Consider the following 21,842-nt stretch of genomic DNA (forward strand, 5'->3'; position numbering starts at 1 on the left):
TTAGGTATTAGGTTTATCTGACTGCCATCCTTGGATACATGTGTTAAATCTCTTGTACTAGCTCATGTTGTTTGAGTCACAAAAATGAACTGTGAATTGTTTTCATATATCGCAACCACTCAAAAAATAAACCGAGACAGTCATTGTGTTTTCTTTATTTCCAACAGGACTTGATGCGGTAATTACGCAGACGGGTAAGATCATGCCACATCACGTCTATGAGGTTTTGGAATCGGCGAGGTACAACTTAAAGCAACAGGCGGGCAAAGGTTTAATAAGTTACAAAGGTTCGAGCTGAAAGAGCACAAGCCTGAAAACTTGGGCATAGGATAACAAACGCACAAGTGTTGTTTACTGTGCAATTCTTGAATAACTCACACTGCGTGTGTCAACAGACCAGATGTGACAGCAAGACACATTCTGTTGCTATTCTAAAAGCACAATAATATTGGGAGTGCACATATATATGTATATTATTCTGAAGGAAGATCCTGTCGGGACCACACAGACATATGTGGTCAATCCTGTTGTGAAAGGAGACACAGTCGGAAACACACAGATATATGCCGACAATCCTATTCTGAAAGAAGATCCAATTGGGAGCACACAGGCATATGTCGCCAGTTCTAACCTGAAAGAAGATCTAATTGGGAGCACACAGGCATATGTCGCCAGTTCTATCCTGAAAGAAGATCTAATTGGGAGCACACAGGCATATGTCGCCAGTTCTATCCTGAAAAAAAGATCCAGTTGGGAGCACACAGGAATTTGTCGCCAGTTCTATTCTGAAAGAAGATGCAGTTGGGAGCACACAGACATATGTCGCCAGTCCTATTCTGAAAGAAGATCCAGTTGGGTGGACACAGACCTATGTCCTATTCTGAAAGAAGATCCAGTTGGGAGCACAGGGACCTATGTCCTATTCTGAAAGAAGATCCAGTTGGGAGCACGCAGGCCTATGTCGCCAGTTCTAACCTGAAAGAAGATCCAGTTAGGAGCACGCAGACCTATGTCATATTCTGAAAGAAAATCCAGTTGGGAGCACGCAGGCCTATGTCGCCAGTTCTAACCTGAAAGAAGATCCATTTCGGAGCACACAGACCTATGTCCTATTCTGAAAGAAGATCCAGTTGGGAGCACGCAGGCCTATGTCGCCAGTTCTAACCTGAAAGAAGATCCATTTCGGAACACACAGACCTATGTCCTATTCTGAAAGAAGATCCAGTTGGGAGCACGCAGGCCTATGTCGCCAGTTCTAACCTGAAAGAAGATCTAGTTGGGAGCACACAGACCTATGTCCTATTCTGAAAGAACACAAACATGGGAAAATATCACGACAACGAGTAGGAACTTTGCACTGACCTCAAATGCTTATCTCATTTCAATGCTTCTTTAGTTCAGATAAGATTGGATTATTTTACTTAAAACTGAAAGAGCAAACACGGTAAAAGAAAAAAACAGACGAAGGGGTCCATTTTGAAAGCCGGAGATCAGAGGTAAATATGTTACCCTTTAAAATTGGGTTTTTCACCTATTACGGGACCGTTGGCATACTTACGTATCTCCTACCTCTTTATTTGAAACACATAGGGTTTTCGCCAAGTCAAATCGGGATAGTCGCTTGCTCTAGATCATTGGGAGCTCTGGTCGGAGGAACTGTCTTTTCTATGTGGTTCTTTATGCTAGCAAAATTCAAATATCTCATGCGAATGATTTGTGGACTGTTACTGCTGTTTATTCTTCCGGTTGGAATGGTCAGTCCTTCTCCAAAGGACGATTGTATCAAGAATATGACAAGTGGGCTTGTGGACGATCTTGCATTTTCTGATCGTTCATGGATGTTTCGGTATGATGAAGTGACTTTAATGTTTATTGCCTTTAGTATTTTAGTGTTTTGTGCCGATGTGTTTGCTCTAAGTTACCTAACTGCGCTACAAGGAGGATGTATGGTTCAGCTAGGGAAAGAGAATAGCAAGGACTACGGGAAGATAAGAGCATGGGGAGCTATAGCCCAGTCTACAGAGTATGTATAATTATATCTCCTCGCACCTGATTTGTTCATTTATTTAATTGGTGTTTACGCCGTACTCGAGAATATTTCACTTATACGACGGCGGCCAGCATTATGTTGGGTGGAAACCGCACAGAGAGTCCTCCCACCTGAAGATATATACTGTGTATTGTGGATATTATTTTGTGACTGTCAAACCTAACACAAATTAATTGTATGTTTCGTGACAGTGTATATTAGCAATTCTCTCACGAGAACTGGACGTAGAGAACAGATTGACTCTGCTCTTATGCGAGGTGATTTCCAATTTTAATAATGCAACAAGGTTTAGTCAACTAGAAGTCAACAAGCTGTATTTTAAAAACAAAATCAAGAAGATCAGCGCCGTGCGTTAAAAGTTCCCTAGAGCTATTTTCCATAACATTTTACAGCATAAAATAAATGTCATCAAGTGATAACTGATCCTTAGTCAGTTAGATCATCAGACGTCACTGGTCCAGATGTACTCAAAATGTTGTGTTGTCACCACACCAGCATGCAATAACATTAAAACGGTGGGAAGGGGCCGGGCCTTGGAAATGCTTAGTTCATCAGTAGAATACTGACCTTTGTAGGGATACCTCATTGGTGTCTTAACTCTACTCCATTTTATTGGCATTGTCCAAAAAAATAAGGATTAATTCGTTGTTTTCTTTGTTTTAAGATCACCAAAATTGCCCAAAAGCCTGACTGGTACTTATCCATTCACTCTTGTTTGCAGGTTCTTGATTATAGGGGCGATTGTTTCGTCAACAGTGACCAGAAGCAAAATCTGTGGAGGTTGGTCAGTTGCGGCCGACTACCATTACATGTTTTACTTTATCATTTGGCTTTCTGTTGTGGGCATCATCAACAGTGGATACATCCCCATTGTATGTATATATGGTCATTTTCCAAACCTAAGATACACCTGTTAGGGCCTGGGCCGGATATTTCGCAAAAAGCGTTACTCCATTTAGCTTTGTATGACTCTCACAGCTATGCCGAATTCTCAGAATTCACCTGTTGGAAGAGAACTCATAGCAATTTGTCACCTTGGTAACCTCCAGGTCCAAGCGTTTTGATTTCTATCTAAAGCAGACAAAATTATGATATGTTTTGACAGAGTGCAAAATAACAGTGCAGACATTTATTGCGTATCAACAGCATATATTGTTTATGTGGCTGAATTATCCAGTCGGTGGCAAATCTTAAGACACGATTGGACGAACTGCGCATGTATAATGTTAAACGGTTGTGGCTTGATGTTAATTGTTTTGTCCGGTACTAGGTCCAAATTCCGCCACTCGTTCTTCTTTTACCACCATCGTATAAAATGAGACAGTCACCAGTGAAATTAATCTTTCCAGGAGGCTCCTACCCACAAAGAGTCCAATTCGGCGGCGTCTCCGATGACTCAGACCTTGACATCTCTGAAGACATTCAAGAACATCAGCTGGCTGGTCGTACAATTTTGTCGGAGCATGTTTTTCTCAGCGACTCACGGCTTTTTAACATGGCACGTCGAAAATATAGGTAATAGGCGCCCATGATATTGAGTAAAAGTAGATCAATATCTTAGTTAGACATGATTAATATTGTCAAACTTAGGTAACATATATGCAAGCATTAATGCTTTTGTCTTCCATGCTGCCACTGAAGCATCATGCCGAAAACACCAGCCATGACACTCAACCTAGTCATATTTTACTGACACCGGGCCAACCAGTGCTGTTTCCTTGCTCTAACCTCTCAGTGCTGATTATAACATACGAAAGCAAGACATATTTTAAGATCAGAGAACTGGGTCAGGAATTCATGCCAAACTCTGTATTTGATCTGTAGTATACAGACTTTTTTTTACAGTCGCGTTCTTCTTTGTTGAGCATAGATCTTCCAACAGACACGACGGTCGTGTATACAGCGGTGTCACTCTACACGTACGCATGCCTCAAAATGTCGAAAGGCCAAAGTGACGTCAGATATATAATACGAGCTAAAACACAACCAATTCTTATTTTTCTGGCCTGCATCGAGACACTAGTTGTAAAATATACAGGAACCATTTTAATGTGATGCCATTCACCCTGTTGTGACGACCTTCACGCAGGCTCTCTGTCTTCACAAGTCATATCACCATACTACAAAAGACTATGTCATTAAGAGTGAAAACAGAGCACCGACGACAGCTTTGTATATGGCAAATGGTCACACGTAACCGTTGAAATTCCTGAAAACAATGCAATGTCGCACGTGCGAAGGTCTGCGGCAACTTGCGGATGGTCGTGGGTTTACCTTGGGCTCTATTCGGTTTCTTTCCAACATAAAGCTGGCTATCTCCGTATTAGATAAATATTTTTTCGTGCGGCCTTTAACACCAGTCCAATAAATAAATCAATGAGAAAACAATACAAAGGGACCAGGCCTCGGGGATTCGTATAGTCCTTCTGTAGAATGCTAGATAAGCAGGACTACAACATAAAATACTGCACTATGGACAGTATCGCCATAGCAAAGACGACAGTGTGATATCTGACACATGGTCATACGTAACCGGCGAAGACTGGTCTCTTGACGTGTTACCTCAGGTCTTCAGGTCTTTGTTTCACTCCCCAGCACCACGATTTAAGCAGAATACCATTAGCACTAATCAACCAACAATATTTAAAACTAAAATTTTAACAAGTCGCCCCTTCAAAAAAAAATAATGTTGCAAACACAAGGAATATTTAAGCGGTGAAAGACTCACAGTATGTATGTTTGGTCGGATGGTCAAACATGTCTACTGGCGTGAGAGAGGCCAGAGTGTCGGAAAGGAACAATCTAAAGTAGAGCCAGTTTTACTTCCGGTGTCGATACATTAGATCCATGGTATTGTAATGCGATGACACTTTTATCCCTAGTATATGACAGGACAAAATCCAAGAACATTTCCCAAAATGCACATTTTACAAATTTATCCCTTTGTAATCTTTATGACGCATGTTATAAAAAGTATAGGCATCTAAATTAGCCTTCCTTCTCTCAAACATCACATTTCTTGGCATTAGTACAACCATGCCCACCAAGTTTCTCCATCTTCCCAAAACGTCCGAAAAGTTTTCCAGTGCTTAAGAATAATACACATCAATCATAAAACAGCATTAAAATGTGAAGTTTTCGATATTAAATCGGATTAAAAGTTCAAGTGTTTTGGAACACCGGCTCACTGCACCTGGTATGGGTTGAAATACTTCACTGAAGTAGACAAATAAGGGAGGCTACTCTACAAACAAAAACAACCCGTCAGCGGAGACCCAACAACGCCCTCCAATAATCCTATGTACCTTTAGGTGTCTGCCAAGCCCTGGTAGACGCCTCTGGGCGTTTATTGCCAAATACCACTTTTTACAAGGTCATTTATATAGCCCTCGTGGCCTGGGTATATAATTTGGAATTTAAAGAACTGATCAAAATTCAAATAGACGTTTGAAATCAACTGCGATACTTGGTAACATTTACCAGGGGACAGTATACACAAACCTGTCCCCACCCCTTCCCACATATACAACTAATAATTAAATATAGCATAGAGTGATGATAGTTTTACACTATCATAAACTAGGACATCATTCAATAGTGTAATTTTATAAACTATATTATGGAATAATTGAACACATGAGGGAAAACATCTAAACTACCAGGCAAAAGAAAGGTTTCACCCACTTCTTGAGCCCATAAAACAAAAACAAAGTCAGATATAAGAATGAAGAAGATTGGTTTATAAACAGGAATCATTGTAAAATATTCTCTCAAAAAGGCTTTAAAATATTGGCATTCAATTGGCCACAAAACACAATGAAAGAGACAAGGGGTGAGAAGAAAAAATTACACAAATGTAAAGTTAACTGACAAGTGCATGTAAAGTCACAGTATCCACAGAAATGAAGGACTACAGTCATCAGTAGCGAGTGTGGCCACCCTGGGCATCAATGCATGCAAGCACACGCCTCCGTATTGACGTCGTCCGTCGTCGGATGACGTCAGCTGGGGTAACGTTCCATAGGTTTAACAGAGCTTGCTCAAGTTCCTGTTGGTTAGTTGGAGGAGGCACCAACTGTCTCAAACGGCGGTCAAGGTGATCCCAGAGATGGTCAATGGGGTTCATGTCTGGTGAGTTGGCTGGCCAGGGCAACACGATGACGTTTGCGGTCTCGAGGTAGTCTGTAAAAATGCGGGCAGTGTGAGGTCTTGCGTTGTCGTGTTGCAAGATCGATCCTTTTGGCTGTCATTAAAGGAAAGGAACGACGACAGGTCTCAGTACCTCATCAAGGCATCGCTGGCCAGTCAGATTACCTCGCACAATAACCAGCTGCGTCTTCATTTGGTCACAAATCCCTCCCCAAACCATGACGCCTCCGCCTCCAAACGGATAAACCTCTCTTACGCAGTTTGGCGCGAGACACTCGCCTCTTCGTCGGAAAACTCGAATTCTGCCATCGTTCCTGAATAGACAGAACCTGCTCTCTTCTGTAAACAGCACTCTCGCCCAGTCACGTCGCTGCCACCGACGTACAATACGTGCCCATCGCAATCTGCGTTGACGGTGTAAAAGGGTCAAGGCCATCTTACGGAAGGGGCGGTAAGGTCGTAAACCAGCTGAACGAAGACAACGCAGTGTTGTCCTGGGGCTGATGACAAGGCCTAGTGCCGTCCCCGCTGTTGACGTCGCCATGACGAATCGGTTTCGGAGGTGGATCTGCCGGATGTAGCGATCTTCAGCCGCAGTTGTTACCCTCGGTCTTCCCGATCTTGGTCTGTCTTGGGTCTGGCCTGTCTGCTGATAGCGTATCAACAACCTCCTGATGGTGGTTTGGCTGCAGTTGAACGTTCTTGCAATGTGACGTTGCGAGACTCCCATGGTGGACATACCGATGGCCTGGTCTCGTTACGCTTGCGTAAGTCTTGGCATACTGTTGGTGTTTTTTCGGTCACTGAATGTCTGCTCTTTCGAGCAAGAGTATTTATGCAACATTACCGCACGTGCATCACGAGCCATGCCTCAAAAGGACGTTTTGCATGTTATCGCAATTTCACAATTCCAATTGCTGCGTTCGTGACGATGCGTTCTGGTAGAGGAAACGATGCAGTCATACACCATGTCCTGCTTAGAATCAAATCCGGAACCTCGCTTTTATTTTTTTTATGACAAAAAATACGGTGAAACCTTTCTTTTGCCTGGTAGTTTACTTTATTATTACCATACAACGAAGAATATAGATTGAACCTTATTATATACTTGCATATATATAGTATTTAGCGTACAAGATGCAAAAGTTGCATTTCTTGAAAGAAATCCTCCTTGAAATAACCAGATCTCCTGTTCCTTAGAAAGCATTATATTAACGTTCTGGCAATGAGACAACCACTGTTGGAATAAATCCCAAAACTGTGTTTTAGCTGAGCAAGCAACAGTATTGCGCTCAATACGATGTATCTGGTCACACAAGGTACAGGTATGGTATTCCAAGACTGTTAATGGAAACAAATATCTGTTACAGGGATAAACACAATGTAACAGTTTAAACTGCACACACTGAAGTTTGTTATTTACACCAACCTTGTTTGGCAGAGTCGACAATAAATCGTCAGTAACAAGAAAATTATTAGGTATATTCTTAATATCAACTTTGAGGGAATATTTTTCGACACGGAGCTTGTAGAAAAATTTTGGTTTCATTTTATAGCTATCTAAGCTAGTATCATTTATTTTGTGACGTCAAACAACAATTCTAGACTATCTGTATTTCCTGATAATTTATCAGTGAGAAGGATTTTGGTCAAAGCTGTTTTCAGAGATTTCCCAAATTTATAATTTTCAGTCCAAAGAAATTCGAAATTCATTTGCCAAAACATTCAGTGGTTTAACATTCCCATTTTTTCTGTATTTATTTATTTATTTGATTGGTGTGTTACGTCGCACTCATGAATATTTCACATATACGATGGCGGCCAGCATTATGGTGGGAGGAAACCGGGCAGAGCCCGGGGGAATCCCACGACCACCGCAGGTTGCTCTCAACCTTATCTCTACCCATATTCCATATGAATTTATACAGTTTACTGTTAACCTGTTTACAATACTTCTTTTGTCAACAAATCATACTAGCCAGGTAAACTAATCGTGATATACCCTCGGACTTTGAAATAAGGATTTCCCCAGAAAAAAGGTAAACCTCGGCAAGACCATATTTGTAGTTGTGTCCTGAATTTCTTAATATTTGGAAATAAATTTTCCTTCTGCACTCCATTGTAGTCTAGGGAAAATTTAATTCTAAGATAAACGATTTCCTTAACAATGGGTAAGCAATACTTATTGCTTCATCAGAAGAAGTAAATATAAATGCTCTTTCCATTTTCAGGTGCCACGCCATTCTTGATAGGCGTACTGAACGGACTTGCCACGTTCTCCCAGTTTATATCTTTTCTCGTTGCAACGAAGATGATTGACGTGTGCGGCCACGCCCTCGTCATTGTAGCAGATCTGGTTAGCCAAGTGGGCCGATTTCTAGCCTTTGCTTTGATATCCAACCCAGACTACATCCTCCCTTTACTAGCTGTTGAAGGTAATTTGTAGTTGCCATTTTAGTTCCATCCATGAAGTATCGCCTACATAGATGAAGTCCAGGTTTATCCAGACACATAGCTGATCACCGTCGTTTATTTAGTCATGGATTTCATTGGTGTTTTACAGCGTACACCAGAATATTTCACTTATACGATTGAGGCCAGAAATATGGTGAAAGCAAAACGGACAGAACCCAAGAGAAACCCACGACCATCTGTAGGTTGCCGCCACATCTTCCCATGTACGACCGGAGAGGAAGCCAGCATGAACTAGACTTGAACTCACAGCGATTGCATTGGTGAGAGGCGCCTGCGTCATTCTGCTTCCCTACCACGCTAACCACCAGGCCACGGGAGGGCCCCTGACCACCGTCACAAACACACTGTATTCTCCACGGGTATAGATAAATAAAATAGAAGCGCCGTTTAAAAAACAGGTCTGTAGTCTCTGAATTTGTATTTGAATTGTCTACCCATGTAACGTAACATCTTTTGGACCCCGCTTACACTGCTTGTGGAGCTTTGCTGAAATTAAGCGACTCTTTTGTCTATTGCACGTGGAAAAGGTTGTCAGTAACGTCCCAAAGTTCGTTGACCTGGCCTGGGAATTCCGGTTTCCTTCATTCCTTCGCGTGTAAAAATCCTGAAAATTCTTTGAAACATTCTTTAGCAGGCTATAGCGTTAAACAACAGCCAAATAAGTAAACGATTCCAACCGGTAGCCTCGAGGCTGTATACATTCCAATATATTAAGTCTTTTATATCTACGCATGCAGTCCACATGAACACTCTTGGTTATGTATTCATTTCCCTCTAGTGTAGGTGATAAGTTGAATGTGTCTTATAAAAATTTTTTACTTGGGGAAACTCTACAAACGATAGGGCATTTGTTGTTTATATCTTATTCAGCGAGACCTTCATCATAATCCTTTACGTCATCCCAGTTGTTATTGTTGTTTTTATTACAGGACTGATGTTTGGCGGCTCGTGGAGTGCCACAGCTACTTACCTAAGTAACCAAGTACCGGAAGGGAGTCAGACGGAAGTGCAAGGTGTCTTTCAGACGGTGCACACCACTGGCAAGGCAGTCGGCTTTCTCTTTAGCGGTTATCTGACTCAAGCACTGGGGGCACCGGCCATGTTCACTATCTTCACTGCTGTTGCCTGTGGGGCATTAATTCTTTTTATCAGTGCTCACATCGTGAAAACGGAACGAAGAGTGTTGTGATTATCGGATAATTCAAGAATTTTCATGGAAACGTGTTTTTGTATTCCAAAATGAACGCATCTAAATCTTCAAGGAATGATTGAATGAATGTTTTGGGGTTTACGTCAGACCGCATATTTTTACCTCAATACACGAGGTTTGATTGGATAATTCCAGTAAAAAGTAAATATAATAAGGATATTCATTAAAATTACTGTATTTGAAATACGACTTCCTTCTGACGTCTTATGTGTGTGTCCTTCATATACGACCAAGATTGTTTGTAGCGCAGTTTTCTTGTAAACACCCCAGATGTATTCATTGCATTTATTGTATGTCAAATCATGTCATTTAGAGTCATTTGTTGAAAATATTAATTTGACAACAGAGGTTGTTCGTGACATCTCGGTTTGCCGTAGTCCTTTGACAAGCCTTTCTTGGTTGCATTTTAAGGAGAACAAACAGATTGATGGCTTTCATAGCGATAGAGTTAAGCCCCTTCCTTAAAGTTAGCTCCCGTCTGTGAACGAGAGCTCTTAAGGCTTGGAAGTCCATTGATTCAGATAATTAGGGCAGGCGCTCTTTGGCAGACGGGACGTTCCGTCAGTAACTTGGTCTAAGGGTGAATTTCTAATATGCTTCAGAGATAATTTGTCTTCCAGCAATATATGGTGTAAACGTACAAGGAGTACCATTAAAGTACCATTAATGTCTTTCGAGGACATCTATGTGAAATTCCACAATTGCTGGATATAAAGGAAACCACAGTCTCTCCAGATGGTACATCTTATCTGGACCTCTATGTCTGCAAAGACCAAACTGGTTTCGTTTCTTGCAAACTTTACAGAGAGATAGTTTTAATTTTTACAATGAAAATTTTCTTTACTTGAACAGCAATATCCCGAAGGCTTTCGCATTTGACGATTTCAATTAACGTCACAAGCTATTACTGAAAAACTAATACATCAAAGTCATTCCATTCACTCTAAGTTTCTTAAGTTGTACAATGAGTATAATCCAGAATCTCCAGCACTCTGCTTTATGATTGTGTCTAACTGATAGGCTACCATGGTGCATGTAGACGGTTTGAATACTGATTTCTGTCCTTCACGCAGAACACACCTAGCGTCTTTCCAACATCACTGAAAACTGCTGGCTGCTTTTCTTTTTGTGATTCCGTCCTAATTTCGTGCTTTGCAAACTTTCATAGTTTTTTGGTGATAGGTGTTAAAGGTCGTTTTGAGAATTGGCCTTGCCATATTGACCTGGAACGTCCTTACTGATTGACAGCTGGTATATGAATGTCTATTTTGACACATAGATATAAATCTTTAGGTCACAGGTGGAAAAATTTCTCAATGACTAGCCACAGGTGGATGGTTTACATCTGACACTCTTGCTTCCTCACCTAAAAAGCTGACGTTCAGCGTCCATCGTACAGGTGAAAAAATTACCAGCATCGTGCTAGGGAGCAATTCAATAGATAAATCAACCAACAAAATAGTACATGTACACGACGTTTAGGTCTTCATTGGTAAGCGCATAAGCGCGTAGGAGAGTTCTGGACACAATCCCAAGGTCATGACCTGGAGAAGCCGACGATGGAATTGGGTTGCGAAGCAGAAAACTACACTTACAAAAGGCATAAACTACACTTACTCTCTGCTAGGTGTGGCAGTTCGCTTTCGGATTCGCTCTCAGACGAGCGAATCCCTCGTCCGATGATAAAGTATGGAAAGGTAAGATTAACAGTAATTACCGCCTGTTCTGAATATTCTTTATATAACCATGAAGCCGGAGCAATATCACTGTAATCAGATGGATGAATCCTTCGTGCGACGCTAAACTATGGTTAGGTAAGATTCACAGCAACTACGGCTCGTTCTAAATACACTTTTATAACCATGGAATCGGAGCCTTATCGCTACTCATCCGATGCTAAAGTATGGACAGGCTTTATTTGAATACTTTGTTTAACCATTTCAACCGGGTACATATCACTGCCATGAGACCAACGAATCTCTCATCCGATGCTAAAGTATGGACAGGCTTTATTTGAATACTTTGTTTAACCATTTTAACCGGAGACATATCACTGTCATGAGACCAGCGAATCCCTCATCCGGTGCTAAAATATGGACAGGCTTTATTTGAATACTCTATTTAACCTTTTCAACATATCATTGTCGTGAGACCAACGAATCGCTCATCTGATGCTGAAGTATAGACAGGCTTTATTTGAATACTCTATTTAACCATTTCAACGGGGTACATATCCCTCACCGGGTGTTAAAGTATGGATATGTTAGATTCACAGTAATTATGGCTTGATTTCATTATTCCTTCTATAATTGTTCAACACGAACAATATCACTGCTCTCAGACAAGCGAATCTTTCCCCAGAGGTTAAAGTATAGATATAGATGACCTATGTTAGATTCACGATAACTGCGGCTTGATTTGAATACTCGTTTATCATCCATTCCGACTATAATGAATTAATATTGCTTAGTATTATTACTAATAATAACATTAGATTCTTAGTTCAAGCTGTTACACGTTACATCGGCTTTGGTTGTGAGTTTGGAGGTTTGTTATTTAGCCACACATCCTAAAACCAGTGACAATCATTGTAACAGTAGACAATGGCTGGGTTTTGTAGATAGACTAACTTTGGCGGTGCTGACTTAATTTCTGTGTTATATCTGAATTTAGGAATAAAAGTCCGGATGTAGTTTACCTTGTTCTGAATATTTAAGCGGATTTATTTATTTATTTATTTGATTGGTGTTTTACGCCGTACTCAAGAATATTTCACTTATACGACGGCGGCCAGCATTATGGTGGGAAGAAACCGGGCATCCGCAGGTTGGTGGCAGACATTCCCACGTACGACCCGAAGAGGAAGCCAGCATGAGTTGGACTTGAACTCACAGCCACCGCATTGGTGAGAGACTTCTGGGTCATTAAGCTGCGCTAGCGCGCTAACCAACTGAGCCAGAGAAGACTCCGTGAAGCATAAAGTTGTGCCTGCATGTATATAGCAGGTTGACTAAATTTGGCAGTGCCGGCTACAATTATGTGCACAATCCCAACCTCTGGTGATAATTTTTCTTAACATTAGACCAAAGATCTATGTCTATGTTGTGGACACATTAATTCTGGCTTCATTGTGGTGTAAAATCCCATCCTCTTACTGAAAAAAACCTTGATGTAGATGATGTATTTTTCTTAACATTAAACAACATTTTGACACGTACTAATTTTAACAGTGCTGGTTTCGGTTTGGTGTACAGTCCAAACCTCTGATGAAAAACTTTGATTTAGATGATGTTCATCTTAACATTAAACTACAATTTTATGTGTATATTGTAGACGAAAAAGATATTGGTAGTGCTCAACGGGTTCAGTTTGAAAAAAAAAAACAAAAAAAAAAAAAACGTCTGCATATATACACGGTTCAGCTAGATGTACTTCATAAAGTACGAATACGTTAATATCACTTTAATTTATTTATTTGCTTGGTGTTTTACGTCGTACTCAAGAATATTTCACACATGCTGACGGATTGACGTGCAACAGTTTCGCCTATCTGTGATCTCACCGCGACCGCATTGGTGAGAAGCTTCGAGATCACTGCCTACGATAACCCCTGGATATGGCTTTCGTTAGCATTCAAACAAATAAATGACGTGGTTAATGTTTAAATTCCGAATGTACTTCGTACCCGAAAGGTATGTGGAATCTTAAGTGATTTGATACTAAGGTGTAATAGTTTAAAATGAGCTATTAGTCGTCCGCTTCTGTATATGGTGACATTTCCTTACTCTATAGTTATAAACACTTACAAGTAGCTGAGAGTAATGTTCAGCTATGAACAGTTATAAACACTTACATGTAGCTGAGAGTAATGTTAAGCTATGAACAGTTATAAACACTTACATGTAGCTGAGAATAATGTTCAGCTATGATCAGTTATAAACACTTACATGTATCTGAGAGTAATGTTCAGCTATGAACAGTTATAAACACTTACATGTAGCTGAGAGTAATGTTCAGCTATGAACAGTTATAAACACTTACATGTAGCTGAGAATAATGTTCAGCTATGAACAGTTATAAACACTTACAAGTAGCTGAGAATAATGTTCAGCTATGAACAGTTATAAACAATATTAACTCTAATTGTTAATCCTCTCTAAATATAGATATATTTATTCCTTAGTTGATTAGATTACATTAAATTTAACTTTTTTCTTCAATTCTTTCTAATTCTTTTAACTTAAGTCATTTTTTAAAATCTTTCTGTTTTTTAAAGTGCCTAATCCTGTTTAAATCTTTATGATTTGTTTTTCCTCATACAATGTTCCGGGACACATGAGATAAAAAATAATATCATCTCCGCGTAAGTTTAAACAACAGCTAAAACAATGATAGTTGTGTGAACAAGGTTTTGTTACTTACTTCCTCGCATTTATCCACAGGGGTCGCTGTGAATTCAAGACCAGCTCATGCTGGTTTCCTTTCCGGCCTTGCGTGGGAAGGTCTTCCAGCAACCTGCGGATGGTCGTGGTTTCACCCGGGCTCTGCCCGGTTTCCTTTCACCATAATGCTGGCCGCCGTCGTATAAGTAAAATATTCTTCAGTACAGCTTAAAACACCAATCAAATAAATAAATAAATGTATCCACCAGTTTATCAGAGGAGAGCTTCTTGCGGCTGTTGAAGATGATGATCGTCTCCAGTATGATTTCAGGTATTTTGTAACTTTCTTACTCATACATGCGCGTGTAAGTATTGTGAATACGGATCAATAGACAATCACATACCAGTCGTCAACCAAAATGAACGTTTCAGGTCAATAATCGCAAGGCCAATTCCCAAAACAAGGTTCAACACAAATCATCAAAGGACTAAGGCAGCATATAAAGTACGAAATTAAGACGAATTCATGCGAAGAGAAGCTATCAACGGTTTTCAGTGATGATGGAAAGACGCAAGGAATGTTGTATGCAAATTTATGAAATCAGTATTCAAGTCATGTACCATGCTAGTTTAGAAGTTGTCAAAATATGGTTCTCACTTGTGCTTTAGTGCAATAGTTTTACCTATCTGTGTGCTGAGTGTCTTTGGTGTTTGTCCATTTATTGATTGTTGTATCATTTATTGATTTATGATTACTGATTAACACCGCTTTAAAAAGTTCTCACTTATCGTATGACAGGGGAACCTGGTTTAAACCACTGCTCTTTGTCAGTTACCTGACAAAACTGTTGACTTGAGGCCTCGACCAAACCAGCAGTAGTTGGATTCGAACCGTGTCCTTATTGATCATTGCCTTTAATCGGTTGACCCAGGAGATCTTAAATTACAATTAACATTAATTAATCAAATTAACATTTTGTTTCTACTTTTCAATAAGCTGTGGCGTTGAAATTTGTGCGTCAGAAATTCGTATACCAACCGTAAATCAAAATGGACGTTCCGCGGCAATTCCAAAAACAAGGTTAACAAACAAACGACTGATGAACGAAGAAAGAATATGGACTAAAATATTTATTTTTTTATTTATTTATTTATTTATTTATTTATTTATTTATTTATTTATTTGATCGGTCTTTTACGCCGTACTCAAGAATATTTCACCTATACGACGGCAGTCAGCAATATGGCGGGAGGAAACCGGGCAGAGCCCGGCGAAACCCACGACCAGCCGCAGGTTGCTTCCAGACTTTCCCACGTACGGCTCGAGAGGAAGGCAGCCAACACCAATTAAAAGTGTTGACTTGTTTCTCTTTTATTTGATCGGTGTTTTACGCCGGTTGCTGGCAAACCTTCCCACGCCCGGGGGATTGACGTGCAGCAGTTTCACCTATCTGTGTGCTGAGAACTCACCGCAACCACATTGGTAAGTTCTCAGTACGGCTGGAGAGGAAGGCAGTCAACACCACTTTAAAATGTTTAAACTGGTGTTGGTACGGCCAGAGAGGATGTCAGCATGAGCTGACTTCAACTCACAACGACCACATTTTTGAGATGCCCCTGTGTCATTGCGCGCCCTGACTTGTTAAACACCTCGGCCTCGGGTAATGAAATCAGTATTCAGGCTGTCTACCATGATAATTCGTTGCCTGTACTCTGCACCTTAATATTTATTTATCAGATCCCCTGATATATTACAAAAGCTCAGATGATACATTGGCTGGTGCTATTTCCTCACTCTACATGTACGACCTCTCTGGACCCCGATCTAATGGTGAGATCAGTTCGATCGCTCTCGGCTAAATCCTCGCCACAACCCTGACTCGGCTGTATCTTCGGCATTATCCTGGCGGTGACAATCAAATCAGGTAACAACAACAACAATAATGATAAGGATGAAAACAAAAACAACAAGGACAAACACAACGCTGCTAGCTTCATGCCATGGCCGGGTGATGGAATGATGGTTCGATGATGGCCTTATCCGGTTTCCTTAGAATGGAAGTCAGTGGCTTAAAATACATCAGAATACGTCAAGGTTTAATCAAAAAGCTTTTGTGGCGTCATATTTTCGACCACTCGCGAGCCTTAAAAGTTGTGAACAAATTTTGACACCTTTCTCAAACTTTATGTATCTAGAGTCAGTGTACAAGAATATGAAATATTAGAACAACCCGCTCATTAGTTGTTCAAAAAAAGACTTCTAAAGAGAGAAAAGTTTCACGAAATCCAATATCGCCTCCAAACCACGTGACCAACTTTGCCCCGTATTTTCACAACACTGCTCCTAGGCATGCCCTGAAATAGTCCTATGTGTCATTAAAATCTGATGGAATTTACTACCACTTTTAGCGGTAATAAAATCTGCGTAAATTTCATAAAGTATTACACAAAACCCACATGTTAAATCCTGAAACGTTTTTTCGCGATTACATGAAACTTCAACGGAATAATTCTGTGAAATTCATAACCCAGCGGTCAAGGGAGATCTCACAAATGTTTTTGATCGATCCAACTGTGCAGCTGACCTATATTTGTGTTATTGTCCATTTACATATGGAAAGGAATCATACTGAGCAGTTTTAATTGCCGCCTAACAAATTGCCACAAATCTGTTCCGTGTTTACACAGAAGAAGGTTCTTAAAAGGTTTTCATATAAATCCAATATGGCCGTCAAGCCATTCGACATAGGGCAACACGCTTTTGATTTGCACTATGTGTTTTTCTCTGTAGCCGGCCGACAAAATTATGGTTAATAATCCGGACAAATTAATATCCTATCGCCTAGAGGGTCGATCCCCTGACAATGACGAAAACGACAACAATAAAAAAAAATGTGTTTGCGTGCAAAGGGCCCAGACGTAAGCCAAAGATAATACATGTGTGTCCAAAAAAATACAAGCCATCCGACACGAACGACACTATGTGATATAATACAAGAACACGAGTGGCAAATTTGCATCACGTGTATGTGGCTTTATCTATCACAGGAACATTTGGGAGATTTTACATTTTCAAGTTTCCGTGATCCACGAAATATCTGACCTGATCTGAACAACCACAGAACTAAGAAAGTATATCAAGTACGAAAAGTGCAAGTGCTAAGAGAAACTATCAGCAGTTTTCAGTGATGTTGGAACGAAACCCACAATGGAGCATTAAGCGAAAAAATTCTAAAAACAAGAAAGCAAGTGTAATTTTACGCATAGGTGTACAGTAGTTTTGTGTAATGAGGCACACTTTGTTTGTCTGTGCGGGAGGGGGGGGGGGGGCATTAAATCATAAAACAAATCTTAAATGAAGAATTTCAACTACAGCCTGAAATGACCAATTAATGCTACATGTATCTAAACAATCTTCTCATGTTGACGATATTTGAACCAATCCAAGTCTCTGGTCACCCCCCCCCCCCCCCCAACCCCCCATGCCCACCCACCCCGTGCCAGTAGACAGTAGTTAACACCCCCTGTCCCCAGTACCCAGGATATACAGACTCAGGACGTATTTGCCGACCTAATAAGGTAAGTATCGACACCAAAAAATATGTGTTCATCTGTAAGGATACGTCTTTATATAAGTGATCTTTTAGCTTAGCCTTGCTTACTGTTTATATACTATTTCTTACATATTCCTTTGGGAACTTGTGTTTTAGATTTTTGTGATCTTAGGGTCATCGACTTGGAAAAGCTCTTCATGGTTTCCGAAGTTGAGATACACAACCTTAAACTTCTACCGAGGCTTGCATCATTCTGACAGCTTTTTTTCTTAGTTTAACTTGAAGACGTTTGTCATGTGCTTTGCAAAGATTTGTTTCGTCTGCGGGATCTGCTCAAAGTCATTGCGATGAAAAACACAATTTAAATAAATGAGCGATTTCCACGTAATCACCAACAATTGTCACCTTCCATCATTTTGCTATCATTATAACACTCTCTACGTCTCTTTTACAACTTTATGGTTGTTTTTCCGGACAACGTGATGGGGGCATGTTTCCAGACGGTAACCGTGACGACGACTTGTTATCTGTCCGCATGATGTCCTCTCATTCGTTCCTTTTCTTTTATGTGTCGTCACATAGCGAAACCTACAGGTGTTAAGTTTGAATTTCCCAACTATTTACGATACGATGCGGGCAAGCAAACTCTGATTTTGTGGTACGCAGCAGTGCTAACTGATGTGCTAAAGTACTGCTGGATACAAGAAAGTGAACTGTACTTGCAAATATTACCGATTATTTGGCACTTTATTAAAATTTTTATTCACTATTTGCACAAAGTTTACACAAAGTTTTCAGTGTTGACGTACTGTTTTAAACTGGCAAATTTTGACAAACGTACTTTAAATTGTCAATATACTGTAATTCCTTAATGTGAAACGATTATTTTCTGAAGAAACAGTGGAACAACTTACATTTGAGTAGAGTGTAAAATGAAATTACGATGGAGTAATATCCAACACAACGTTTGTGTTTTCTTGTTAGGTACTTATATGCTTATCCATTTGACAGGGATGAGAAATGAGTTAACAGTGTAAACACTGAAAGCGGCAAAACCTCCTTCTTTATGATGAAAGTCAGCATTTTCTCTATGCTTGTTCAGGCTCAGTCTACATTGTGTATTTGATGTTGTCATAACAGTTTTTTCCTATGAACTCATTTCTTATCCTTGTCTTATTTCAGCTCAGTTGCTGTTTGTGTTTATCACTTATTTCAGCATGTATACGTGTACATATCTAAATAGTGGCGATTTAAACCATTAATTGTAAATGTTGAAATGTTAAACACCTAATAAAATTAAATGCCACATCGTGTTTGAAAGCCATATCTGGCACAAAAAAGCATTAAACACATTGGTAGCATTTATTTTCGAAACACCAAGCGCTGGTGCAGAGAAACTCAACATGCATGGGATTCTAATTACCCAAAATTCAACGCACCTAACGCTTTTCTAACTACACAATTCTAAATGGTATCTAGATTTTAAATGCCCTAACAGTGTTTGAAAGTTATATCTGACACTTGTTTAGAATCTAAACATCAACTTTTTTCTGTGAAAAGAATGAAGTTTGACTTAGAAAATCTGAGCAGATATAGCACACTGGCATAAACGGTGTATTGAAATCATTTTCTGTGCATGTCTTTAGTTGCACCAAGGGCCAATTCCTTTAAAAAACATCTGACTGATGGACCAAGGACAAATCTTTTTTGTGAAAACCCCTTTGGCATTGCAACTGAATTAAAAATTTCCCGACGAGAATCAGCTATCGTGTCACGCAGTGGAACAGAATATAAACATAGTTTCACTTATGGTTTGTTGAATCTCTATACCGCTGTTTCTTCTAATGATTACACATCTGTCGCCATTCGACTACTTGATCCCGTGCTTCGAAATAAAGAGCGTCGCTTTGCAGACACCTGTGATTCTAATAGCTGACAAGGTAGCCATTCATGGGGAGTAGAGAAGTGTATAAAACAACTCTGATATCCCAATAAAGGCATACAGTAGGTCCCTAAATTCTACATAATTACGTCAGAAACAAACAAGAAAAATGTTGTGCTCTAAAGGCGCTCCATTTTCGGCGTTCCTTTACTTGTCCACAAATCAAAAATAAAATGAGTTTAAAAGACATTGTACATGTACAGAATTTTATCGAATGACAGACAATATTATGCTGACCTTTAAGAAGTAGACAAATTAATGTTTACATATAGTTTAATCATAGCCAGACTTTTCCACGTACGGCCGAAAACCCAATTTAACCTCATCCACAAAAATCACAAACAGTTTCTTTGCTTTCCGTACTAACTCAGAAGATAACATACATAAGTTACATATCTGTGAATCCCACATTTGAAGTTTTCAAGTCCAGCTTATGTTGGCTTCCTCCGGCCGTACGTGGGAAGGCCTACCAGCAACCTGCGGATGGACGTGGGTTTCCCATGGGATCTGCCTAATTTCCCTCCCATCATAATAATTTCATGTTTGAAATATAAATACAAGTACCTGTCAACTCGTGTAATGATCTTTTCTTTGTAACAACACTACAATAGTCATAAACAGCTTTCCACGCCAAGATATCTGTCTTCAATGGAAGTCGGGTCTAAACCAGTCTTTCAACTGTTTTAATCCAAATGACGGTTTATCCGGTGTGAATGCCTCTTTTAAAACAAAATCCATGCATCTGTTGAACACTTACGTGATCTAACATTTTTCTTTTCATCTTCTACCACTTTGGATTTGGACGTAACGAGCTGAAGAAGGACGTGTGAAGTCACAACAAACGTCATCTAGACTTGAACATAATCTGATGTATTACCCTTTCATACAAAAACATCTCACAAAACTGAGACTTAAGATAACAGAATTTTGGAGAAATTCTAGAGATTATCTTTGAGGCAAAGCTCATTCACCTTGTTCACATCTATTACGTCCAAATTCCCAACTTTTCCATTTGATCTACTACCAAAGTTAAATATGATAAAGGAAATTCAGTGAAACAGAATATATTACATTTGAATGGATATTAAAATAAAACTTAGTCAACACTTTATTTCAGCAGAGTAAATACTCTTGTAAAACTATCAGAAATGATCATTTACGATAAGCAATGACAAACATATTACATCCCTTGCTTTAAAAATTTTCGGTAACGTTGTTCAGTACTAAAATTACACACCTTTAAACAAAAACTAAAAGCATACATATTACAAAATTTCACACACTGAGAGAAAATTTTGGTCAACTGACTCAAAATCTGAGTAATTCAATGGAGCTAATTCGACTCATTTACCCATGTTAGCTGACATATGAACAACTCCTATGAGCTAACCAAATGAGTCAAAATATAACCAGATGTGTCTCTTGACCAAAGTATACAATGATACACAAGTATAAGGAAATCAAACATACCTCTGATAATCTGCACGAAAACCAATACAGGGATTCTATTCATGACAGTTTGACACACTGGAAGTAGAAGCAGGTGATATGACTCAGTTTTCTGAGTCGAATTAGCTCCAATGAATTAGTCAGATTTTCGGGTCAGTTTACCCAAACTTGTCTCTCGGTGCAGGCTCTTTCTGGACAATTGATTAGATGACTGAGCACTATAAATTTTAACTCATTTATGGGATAAGATACTGTGCAATACTTCCCTCGTTTTAAAAGTTCTTTTGACTTTCATAAACACTGAAGTGGGGAGGGAGTATACACAAGAGCTACGATACGTTATCGTGAATCTCGATGGCGTATCGTAGAATCGTCGTTATCGCAAGAACCTTTTATCGTGTGGTGTATACTAATGCATACCACTTCTTGACACACCCATGGTACCCATCGTGCACAATGCGATCTGTGTGAGTCTTTTTTTTTTTTTTTTTTTTTTTTGTCGTGGCTTGATAATCAGGTCGGGAAATGAAGCAATTGAAGTTTTGTCTAGAGGATTGGGTTTATTCTGGTAAGACGGTACATCTACTGGATGCTTACTGTATACAGTGTTCCAGGTCCGATTCTCTCCCTG

At 39.7% G+C, this 21,842-nt stretch overlaps 1 protein-coding gene across 1 annotated transcript; it reads left to right on the plus strand.

Moving 5' to 3' along the window:
• The first annotated feature begins 1,502 nt into the window (after window positions 1-1,502).
• Window positions 1,503-9,863, plus strand: LOC135463436 (uncharacterized). Its single transcript, XM_064740696.1, has 5 exons — window positions 1,503-2,023; window positions 2,772-2,922; window positions 3,400-3,565; window positions 8,431-8,634; window positions 9,604-9,863. The coding sequence occupies exons 1-5, from the start codon at window positions 1,503-1,505 to the stop codon at window positions 9,861-9,863; spliced, it is 1,302 nt and encodes a 433-aa protein (XP_064596766.1).
• The last annotated feature ends 11,979 nt before the right edge of the window (window positions 9,864-21,842 follow it).

This window comes from Liolophura sinensis, chromosome 3 (genome assembly GCF_032854445.1).
Source record: "Liolophura sinensis isolate JHLJ2023 chromosome 3, CUHK_Ljap_v2, whole genome shotgun sequence".
Taxonomy (NCBI): domain Eukaryota; kingdom Metazoa; phylum Mollusca; class Polyplacophora; order Chitonida; family Chitonidae; genus Liolophura; species Liolophura sinensis.

What these genes read in the sequence shown, in the direction of transcription:
- LOC135463436 (XM_064740696.1), top strand. Translation starts at nt 1,503, where the DNA reads ATGTTACCCTTTAAAATTGGGTTTTTCACCTATTACGGGACCGTTGGC. An exon ending in GCTATAGCCCAGTCTACAGA is followed by an intron (nt 2,024 to 2,771) that starts GTATGTATAATT and finishes TCTTGTTTGCAG; the next exon opens with GTTCTTGATTATAGGGGCGA. An exon ending in ATGGCACGTCGAAAATATAG is followed by an intron (nt 3,566 to 8,430) that starts GTAATAGGCGCC and finishes TTCCATTTTCAG; the next exon opens with GTGCCACGCCATTCTTGATA.